General features: G+C 44.4%; 3 protein-coding genes across 4 annotated transcripts in view; 1 reads left to right on the top strand and 2 right to left on the bottom strand.

Annotated features, from left to right (window-relative positions):
• Positions 1–300: 300 nt before the first annotated feature.
• On the bottom strand, positions 301–1534 carry cyp33 (peptidylprolyl isomerase cyclophilin-33). The gene has a single exon (XM_037412384.2). It carries the CDS (start codon positions 1356–1358, stop codon positions 438–440), a length of 921 nt encoding a protein of 306 aa, XP_037268281.2. The 5' UTR covers positions 1359–1534; the 3' UTR covers positions 301–437.
• Positions 1535–2026: 492 nt separating this feature from the next.
• Taf11 (TATA-box binding protein associated factor 11) lies at positions 2027–9329 on the top strand. The gene is made up of 4 exons (XM_037412385.2): positions 2027–2290; positions 2933–3311; positions 5281–5556; positions 9096–9329. Exons 1-4 carry the CDS (start codon positions 2263–2265, stop codon positions 9097–9099), a joined length of 687 nt encoding a protein of 228 aa, XP_037268282.2. The 5' UTR covers positions 2027–2262; the 3' UTR covers positions 9100–9329.
• The window catches only part of LOC119166764 (neprilysin-1-like), a 48985-nt gene continuing 47894 nt past the window's right edge, over positions 9180–10270 (bottom strand). For both annotated transcript variants that reach the window (XM_075891489.1, XM_075891490.1), the window contains exon 21: positions 9180–9793. In XM_075891489.1, coding sequence (XP_075747604.1) covers positions 9688–9793 — 106 coding nt within the window. In that variant the 3' untranslated portion in view covers positions 9180–9687. The remainder of the gene's footprint in view (positions 9794–10270) is intronic.

Below are 10270 nucleotides of genomic sequence, written 5' to 3'. Positions count from 1 at the left end.
CGGTCATGCTGCAAGGTAAGCCGTGCGTTCTAAAAAAAAAAAAAGTATCTCAAAGTGGTGACGAGTGCCGTAGCTTCCTTTTTTCGTGCCATCACTCAAGCTTCCAGCGACGAATCCTAAGAACCTTTACGGCAGTCGATTCGTGAGGCAATAACCTCCTTTAATGAACCCACTCGACGGTTACTGTGAAAAGTGTTTGATATTGATCTATTTTTCGCTCATTTGTATTTAAGATCGAAAGTGTGCTCAATTTCCCTCGTGAGTATGAGACGGTTTACCTTGACGGCAAAACAACGTAAACAACTTTACAACAACCTTTATAGTCTTTTCAGCAGTGCGCAAATGATTTCATTCTCACTTGTTACAAATGTCAGTGTTCAGCAAACACAGCACAGACATGGTAAAAAACACACAAAAATCATCTTATTCAGCTAGAACTACGTGTATTCGCCACTGTTACAAATTTCGACCTTCTTGCACACCTTGCCCGACGAAGAACCGTACGTTTCCATCTTTCTGACGATCTCCATGCCACTGATGACCTGTCCAAACACAACGTGCTTCCCGTCGAGCCAGTCTGTCTTGGCCGTGGTGAGAAAGAACTGGGAGCTGTTACTGTTAGGACCCGAATTGGCCATGGACAGTATTCCCGGACCAGTGTGCTTGAGTTCGAAGTTTTCGTCGTCGAACTTGCGGCCGTAAATCGACCTGCCGCCTGTGCCGTTGTGATTCGTGATGTCACCGCCCTGGCACATGAATCCCGGAATGATGCGGTGAAAGGTGCTCTTGATGAAGCCGAATCCCCTCTCATGCGTGCACAGGCAACGGAAGTTCTCCGCCGTGCGAGGAACCACGTCTTTGAAGAGTATGATGCGGATCCTTCCGATCTCCTGGCCATCGACGCTGATGTCGAGGTACACCTGAGGATTGGCCGACTTCTTCGCTTTCTCGCCGACCTCCTTGTCGTCGCTCTGCACTTCGGCTTCCTCGCCTTCCTTCGAATTTTCGTCGCCTTCCTTGGTGTTGAGAGTTTCACCGGCGTGCTGTCGCAACCAGCTATCCTCGGACCACACTGCTTTCGTAGAACCTTCCTTGATCTTCATCGGCTTGGCGATGTTGACGCGAATGGTTCGGCCGAACAGCTCCGAGTCGTTCATGTTGTCGATGGCCGCAGCGGCGTCTTCCGCGCTCTCGAACTCCACGAAGGCGAAACCACGGTGCTTCTCAGTCTCGTAATCGAGCGGAATCTGCACGTCTACCAAGTCGCCGAACGGTATGAAAGCGGCGTGCAGCACCTTTTCGTCGACTTCCTCCGCGAGTCCTCCAACGTAGACGATGCGTTTCGATGTCGTCGCCATTATGACCAACGACGATGTTTAGCGATCCGTGTCGATTTCTCGCTGCAAGGAGTTTTCCGAACTTTTTAAAACGCAGCAGGAACTATGAAAACTCGCTTGTGACGAGAAACATAGTAAGAAGATGCACACACGTTTTTGGCGACGGCCAACAGCCGCCAGTATAAACAATATCAGAGTTGCCTGACCGATGCTGGCATCTCGCCATTAATAAAATTGTTTCACATAATGCCCGCTTTAAGAAAAAATTATTATTTAACAACAAACAATACAAATATATATTTTTGTTCTTTATAAGGTTTACAAAGAGAAACGTGAAATATGTATTGACCATATTGTTTGTGCGTTTCTATTATTTTTGTGGTACAGACCACCAGCTTCATACTCAGCAAATTTTTTTTTAGACTGCTGTTATTTAGTTTGAAAGCACATGACTTTTTGACATGACATGAGCGAACAAATTGAAAAAGAAAGATAGTTGTTTGAACGTGGCCTCCGCAATTGATTCCGTCAATACTTCTAAAGGCAGCGTGACCTTGAGTTAAATCATAGTTTCCCAGGCATAAAGTTTCATACAATAATATTATTGTATGAAACTCGATGTTTCTAGGAAACTTCATCGGTTGTGGAGCCCACGGTTGCAGAGGCCACGGTTGGAAGGAAATGGTACCGTACATTTCTACCGCATGCGTCGCTAGTGCGCCCAAAACATGGTGCCTGGTAGGTGTTCTGTGATGGTGCAGCCCGCGCTGGAAATGTGGAGGTTCGCATCGTCGTTCTTCGGAGCTTTTCCACTCTGAGCATCACCCTTGGTAATAAACTACGCTCGCGAACTCCTCCACGCTGGCTGCCCTTTGGCTGTGACAAATTTCGCATCGTTTCTTGACGTTCGTTGACAATATTCACGATGTCAGCGTTTCCCGACGACAGCACAGGTAAAACATCTTCCAACCTCTAAGGGACCCGTTTCTCGTTTGGAATAGTTAACACTAGGTAACGAAGCAGCTCGTACGGTCTGACAAAGCGTAATGCGTGCGCTCGTTCGGCGCTTTGAGGTCTTCTTGTTCCTAACTCTCCACTACAAGTTGCGTGTTGTGCGTTTCGCGCGTTGTGATTCAACTGAACAACAGCAGAAACAATAATAACAACAACAACAACAACAAAGGAAGGGCCTGATAGATTTTGACCTGCGGGGTTTAATGGCTGTTGCCGAATCTTAAGAGAACATTTAAAGTTACAATAAGGTGACCGGAATAAGGTGACAGGACAGTGTGGTTTAAGATTGATTGTCTGCAGCCGCGAAGATCAAATGTTTGTTGTATGTGAGCAACCCCTGGCGCGCCCAGGTCTCGGCGGTGGAACACACGAATAATCAGCCCGAGTTCCAGTTATAGTGGCCTATATGCACCTCCTTTCATGCAGAATAATTTGAACGTAACGCCCGCACAAAAGCTTCTTTCCTTACCAGCTGGGCAGTTAACGGACATAAATAACACCAGTCCTGACCTTTCCTAAAGAGTCGGATAATCTGGTGAACTGATATGCTATCGGTGTTTTTCATTATGTGTGTTCTCTAGGAGGTGACCTGTCCCAGGCGAAAAGTGACGAGGATGCCAAGGACAATGCAGCCAACGTTGATGACCAGGAAGCTGATCTGGACCACGACGACACTGAACACGATCATGACCATGACAATGAACAAGATCACGAACAGGACCACGACCAAGACGAGCCAAAGGTGCCAGACTCCCCAGAAAATGAGATCACCCTTCAGATGCTCGAGGAGTCTGTAAGTCACACTCCGGGTCCGAGCCTTGCTTCGCGGAGAGTTGAAGGTGCTGCCGGTGGATCAGATAGCCAGCCGGCACCTAGCAAGACAAGGGAGCAGATTGAAGAAGAGGAGCGCGAGAAGATGCAGGTTCTCGTATCCAATTTCTCGGAAGCCCAGTTGAACAGGTGAGAGTTTTCTTCCATCTTCATTTGAAAACAAAAATGACATAAAAAAAACGCACAGTTAGAAGGCAAGGAAAAAAAAAACCCTGTCAACAGGAGGCAGGCCCATGACTTCTGGGTCTGTGACAACAAATGCCAGGCACGCTATCCACTGGGCCACAGCTATAAACTTTGTAAACATCAAAGAATTTGCCTTTGTATCTACCACTGTCCTCCCACAGAGTTCTTGGTAAAGTGCACTAATGCATCACCACTGTGGCATCTGCAATTAGTTCTTTGAACGAGTCGTTTCCAAGCATCGTTCCCATTTGGTGCATTTCCAATAGGGAAGTAGAATTTCGTGAACACCTTAAGAGACGATCAGGTTGTGACCTTACCTCCAGCGTTCTATCAGGGGCTTTACAGCAACATCCTCGCTCATAACATCCACTCATACCAAAATAGCTTTGCGAAGCGCAAGCACTTTGCAAGGCAAGCGCGACCGTAACTCCGCGTACCTGACGTTTGCTTGTTCGCAAATAATCGTGGATGGTGAAAGGGAAAACAAAACACGTGTTGCGTTTTCCTCTGGAAGCACAACACATGACTGGGCAGTGGTGTTTATAAACTCCAACATTCAGCGAGTAGGCGACCATGGCCTAAGTTTAGCATTTCATCAGTCGTGCTTTCCTGGCTATCGCCTAGCTTTCTCTGGTTCTGCTTTCACTGTTAACTACTACAGCTACTGCAAGCATCTATGACCACAAGGGTTTGTTTAATCACTAGTGATCGGTGTTAGTCATTGGGATAGAGATGCATGGTTAAACGTCAACGTAGATGCATCCACGTTAAGCGGTGCTATAGCTGTCAAGTACCAATAGACGTTACCCAGGCTCTTTTATGTCAATGTACAGCAAACACTGAACTACTTCTGCTAACACACATTTTTTTTTCATGTTTTACCGGTCCCTATGATGGAGGGATCAACCATGTTTTTAAATGTTCTGGTGTGCTAGTTAATGAGCCATGATATTTGACGAAGCAGCATGTGAAGGACACAATGTGAGAATGATCCAAACCTAAGCCCTGGCATTTTTATAACTGTTGTCATGATAGGTTGGCAGAAAAATTGGAACTCGCTCAGAACCACTCTATGACTATGTTTTGTTTTGAGGATTCGCTCACGCTTGGACTCATTGCAATTTTTCTAGATCGACATATTACTCAGCCAGACTCACTCAGACTCATGGCTTTACCTAAGCCTGAGTGAGTTGACTCATGAGTCCGTTAGCGTAAAATTAGCTTTTTCAGTCTTGATGTCAGGGCTCTTCAAAGCTAATATCTCACATCATCGGTATTCTACGGTATGTCACCTACAGCGCTGGTTTAGTACAAATACAATTTTTCAGCAATGCATAACATCTTTTTTTTTTTAAATTAGAATAAATTTGCGATTGTATTTGAATTACCACTGTGTTCTAACTGTCATCTTCTGTAAGTTAATATTTTTATTAGTGTATTAAGTTGTTCTATTAGTAACGGAAATTTAAAGGAGGTCCTTATGCAGCAATGTCGTGTTTTGCTTTATTGTTTATAAGTTAGTATTCAAGATCACATTGCTAGTGTGAAACACTCACACTTTGAACATGCTACTAATTGTCAATTATATTACCATATAATAGGATCAATTTTAAACACCAGCCAGGTAGGATTGTATTTCAGGCATGTTGGATGGGAGCCATCCTTATATCCTGGAAAGAAGAGGTTATTGCTTCTATGTCAGTTTTTCTGCTACAGCGTGGGATTCACATAGTGACTATGGTGTGTTGCCCGGAGTTTAGTGCATGCTAGGTAGTTAATGAAAAGTGCTGGTGTGGTGCATGTATCAACTTCATCATTCTGCTAATTCATATCTATTTATACTTCCAACTAACTGTTTTATTGCCCTAGTCTCGTTGTCAGGGTTACAGTTAATTACTTCCTCTTCACACAGGTATGAGATGTACAGGCGTTCAGCATTTCCGAAAGCCGCGGTGAAGCGGCTGGTCCAGTCCATCACTGGTTGCTCAGTCTCCCAGAACGTCGTTATTGCGGTGTCTGGAATCGCAAAGGTGTTTGTGGGTGAAGTGGTGGAGGAAGCACTTGATGTTCTCGAGAAGCAAGGAGAGACTGGGCCTCTGCAGCCCAAGCACTTGCGTGAAGCCGTTCGCCGTCTCAGGGCCCGCGGCTTTATCCCGAATGGACGCAAGCGGCCTGCCTGTGTCCTCAGGTACCTGTGCTGAGCGGCAGTGTGTGTTGTTTTGACGCTGTGCGTCATTTCCCCTTTCGACATTCTGTGTCTAGTGTTTGTCGATCTGTCATGCTTTTTACAGATTCCAGCTTTCTTAGTGCTCAACTTTTCTGCATCTCCTTAACATTAGACATATCATGGCATGTCTCGAAAATTGGCTGGGTTGCATTGGCCTCAGTACTAACTGATCAATGTCACCTCATTATTGTTTCTGTATGTGCTGCTTCTATATTCCTGGTCTGTTTTCTTCACTTATTGCTTGCTGACTAATCAGTGCCGTCTTGTTAACTTTCTTGCCCTTCCTTATCTCTTGTCACTTTGGCGTGTGGATGCATGCAGGTAAGAGATACTACTAACTACTATACCATGACAGAAGAAACAGAGTACAGATTTTTTTGCTGCACTTCTGTAACGTTACATTGAATGCTATTTTTTATTTAGTACTCCAAACCATTGTGCTTGGATTCCTTGCCTTCTCGCTTCTAGTCTAGCATTGCAACAAGAGTGAGCGACATGTTTATGACATCTCAAGCAGTGATGCAAAGTTTTGCATACTTTAGCAGCAGTTTGCCTAATACTGCCATGATATGCTTTGGCACTGCAAATTACCCTCCCCTTGCTAGTTGCCTACAGTGTTGCCCTGTTGACTAAGCTCACCAAGACAGTATCAGCAGCGTCCTTGTGTATGCATAATGAAACGTGACACTTGAACTACATTATTTTCAGCTTTATGGCTCCAACGTGCGCTTTCACAAGGGCAGTGATGCCAGAGCATGTTACTCTGTCTGCTGTTATAGAAAGCACTAGCATCACAAGGATTAGCACCGCCCTAGGCTTCTGATTGATTGATATGTGGGGTTTAACATCCCGAAACCACCATATGATTATGAGAGACGCCATAGTGGAGGACTCCGGAAATTTCGACCACCTGGGGTTCTTTAACGTGCACCTGAATCTGAGCACACGGGCCTACAACATTTCCACCTCCATCAGAACTGCAGCCGCCCCAGCCGGGAGTCGATCCCGCGACCTGCGGGTCAGCAGCCGAGTACCTTAGTCACTAGACCACCGCGACGGGGCCAGGCTTTTTGTAGAATGAATGCATACCAGGGCTAAAGCCTCTACAGCTTGTATTGGAAAGCCTAAAGCATTGCTTTGACAAGTTTGTCATTTCTTTTATCCAGCAATGTTGTCTCCTGTTATTCGTAGTGTTTTAAAAAAAAATGGCGAGAAAAAGGCACACCACAGTGGTCTAGTGGCTAAGGCAGTCGGCAGCTGACCCGCAGGTCGCGGCATCGAATGCCAGCTGCGGCGGCCGCATTTTCGATGGAGGCGGAAATGTTGTAGGCCCGTGTGCTCAGATTTGGATGCACGTTGAAGAAACCCAGGTGGTCGAAATTTCCGGAGTTCTTCACTACGGCATCTCTCATAATCATATGGTGGTTTCCAGATGTTAAGCCCCAACAATTATTATTCACTAACACATAGTTAACTCGAAGTCGGTAAAAACCAGGGAAAATTTTGAGATAAATGGATTTTCAAAATGAGAAAATTTGTGCTAATCGCTGGGAAAAATGAGGGCTTTCCAGAAAAATCACTACTCCTTACCGGCTCTTCAGTGGCAGTTTCTAATCTTTCTTCTCATGCAGGTTTAAAAGAGAAAAAATAACGCACAAGAGACTTTAACCGGCTGGGTTTTGCCGGGCTGCCATTTTATTCAGCAGAGAAAAAAATGCCTAATGCTCGTCTGCTTTTCGGTCGTACTCAGACGTAGGAAGGGGTCCTCCAGCTGCTTGACGCATCGCAGCAGTTGGTCTTCCCGGCCGCTGCACTCGACCTTATTTCGAAGCAAACACAGCAAGTTTTTTGTCTTAGGAGATGTCAGCACCTCTCGAGGTAGTTCGTCATCGCCGTCGTCTCCGCTGTCCTCTACGTTAGTGGCATTTTGAACGATTTCAGTGTCAGTCATTTCTCCAGGCATTGCCACACTGAATGAAATTTTCTGACAGTTTGTTAACTCAATGGCATCTTCCGATAACGATGTATGTCATATGAAGACTGCATTGCCTGGGGTATTTTCATTTTCTTTTGGCGTGTTTTCTTGCTTACCAAGTGTGATCTAGCAGCAAAATTGGTATTGTCGGTACTGTGAAACTGTAATTTACTAATAAGCACAAAACCGTTTTCTCTTTAGTGTCTCTTTAAAGGGGCCCTGCGAAACTTTTGGGGCAGCCTTATTTAGCACCAAAACGCGTGTGGGGATGATTACGGAGGTGAATGTAGCAATAATGATGGAAATTGGTGCACGGAAAGGGAAGTTATGAGTGCTTGATGTTCAAAACTTGAGCAGACGACGATGAGAAATGTTCCCTTTCACATATCACTTGCCTGCTGCACGCATCTCATAGAGACATTCCGGAAACGACGCCCGTGGTGGCTTTCGCACAATACCTCGTGACCTCTCTTTTTGACGGCGTCGTATACGAACCACGTGCGTTGGGTAGCAGACGCTCCCACGGTCACACTGTGTAAGATAGCACATACGCTTTGGGCGGGGTCACTTCTCGACTTGCATGCAAAAAGCGTTCTACAGCAACGCCGGCGCCCAGCGCCTGTTGCATTTTTGGCTCGTTGAAAACTACCATAGCCTCGTTCGCAGGCTAAGTGTTGTGTTCGTTGTTCTGAAAACACATCATTTTGAAACAGGAATTATTTCTTTCTGAGAAAGTATAAAAAAGGTTTTTGCTGTTTTTAGCATTTACTCGTATGGCCTAGCTACCACCATATGAATATTGCACGCTATTTCTCATGTGAAGCCAATCAAGATCGAATAATGTTTGTCGTCGCATCACATGACACGACGTCACTTCCCATAACAAAAATAGCCAACGTGTGTCGCCGTGGTCTGAAATCGAGGTAGTTTGTCCCACGAATTAAAATATAACAGTGTTGATTTTGGTGCTGCCATGTGTGCAACGATATTGGCGCGTTTCATAGCACCAGCAGAACCGATGAAAAATACGTGCCTAAATAGTGTTGCAGGGCCCCTTTAAAGTACACAGCATAATATGTGTGGGTCTACCCTGAAAAAGTTCCTTATTGCATTACTGTTGTCATTTTGTACATGTCTTCATTCATTTTGTATGGCTTTCTTAGGCCACCACTGAGCTTCTTGCTAAATATAATTATGCATTCTATTTTATTTTATACGTTTTCATCAGTTTGCATGATTGTAACTTGCTTAAAATAGTGCATTTAATCCACCATGATGGGCTTTAGTACGAGCATAATGGCATAATGCAAATGTATATATTTTGAACTTGAGAAATACAATCAATAAAAACTTCCCTAGATGCATACTTGCATACACACAAAAGTTGAAGATATAGCAAGCCGTTTTCTGTTCTTATTATCCTGATCTCGGTAGTTTTGCTGTGTTTCACCATAGCTACTTGGTATGCTTTTGGTTTTGCTTATGTTTTGTTTTCATATTTTTTGTTGTCTTGCTTTTCTATCAGGTGACATCAGCAGAATCAGGAAAGGAACCATGCTGATAACTTGACAGCTGTTCATTGTTGCTGCAGAGGCAGAGACAACAGGTGTGAATATGTAAAATATTTTATTCTTTGCATTCTGTACATTTTATTATTTTTTCTAACCATAATATCATATGGCGACCATCATATGTTCATGACTTGTGAAGTATGAAAATGAAAAGTAGATAAATAATAAAGAAGTGTGCTGTGATGTTATGAAGTGATGCATGGTTTCTATCTGCTATATACAAAAAAGCTTGTTCCAATCACTCGAATGAGTACCTACATCCACTCAACTGGTTTATGGAATACTGTAAAGGCCTTCAAGGGTGTAGTAAACTTGTTTTGTCTTGCTATTAAAAAACATAGGGCTTTTCTTTGTTTGTAAGAGGAGCACACACATATTTTAAATTGGTTAAATAGTTCTGATATGAAATGCACTGTCATTATAACATGACACTAACATCACGCACAAACTGCAACATTATCATTGGAAGTTTGTTCGTCCTGTGTAAGTGTGTGTGTAAATGCTGAGGTAGTTGCATAAGTGGGCCGTATAAATAGTTGTGGGCTTTTAGATATTCCACACGGGAGCCTTCTGCGTCGGGTTCATCTTGCTTCCCCGGGAACATTGAAAGGTCTCTGCGAACTCGTCCAAGTTCATCAGTGGTCCATTGACCCTGCGAGTAGAGGTACATAATCAAGTTACATTCAAGAGTCTCTTTCGGAGCTAGGGCAGTGATTGATTTCTGTGTGCACACTGTGGGCACACATGACTGCTCTGCATTTCTATGCGCCCTGCATTGTTGGTGGATACAGTCAATGTTTGATTTCTCGGACGCCCGAAATTCTGGACATGCCTGATTTCCCGGACTCATGTGTGGCACCGTCAAGTTCCACATAGAGTCAATGTATTAAAAAGTCGGATATTTTGGATGTTTTAGCCTTTACCATTAGATTTTTTGGAAATTTTACCAATAACCGCAGGCTTGAAGTCGTCGTCAACACCGCTATTTTTGTTGTCTTCGTACCCACGAACCCACTATACTCGCAGCATTGCAGGTGTGAACACGACCTTTTCTAATGGAGAAGGCCGTGGGTGGGACCAGCAGCATTGCGCCTTGGCTGCTGTACTCTCGGAACCGCAATATCCGCAT

This window comes from Rhipicephalus microplus, chromosome 1, assembly GCF_043290135.1.
Source record: "Rhipicephalus microplus isolate Deutch F79 chromosome 1, USDA_Rmic, whole genome shotgun sequence".
Lineage (NCBI taxonomy): Eukaryota > Metazoa > Arthropoda > Arachnida > Ixodida > Ixodidae > Rhipicephalus > Rhipicephalus microplus.
The sequence above is the reverse complement of the archived record's forward strand: the minus strand, read 5'-3'. Positions and strand labels throughout refer to the sequence as shown.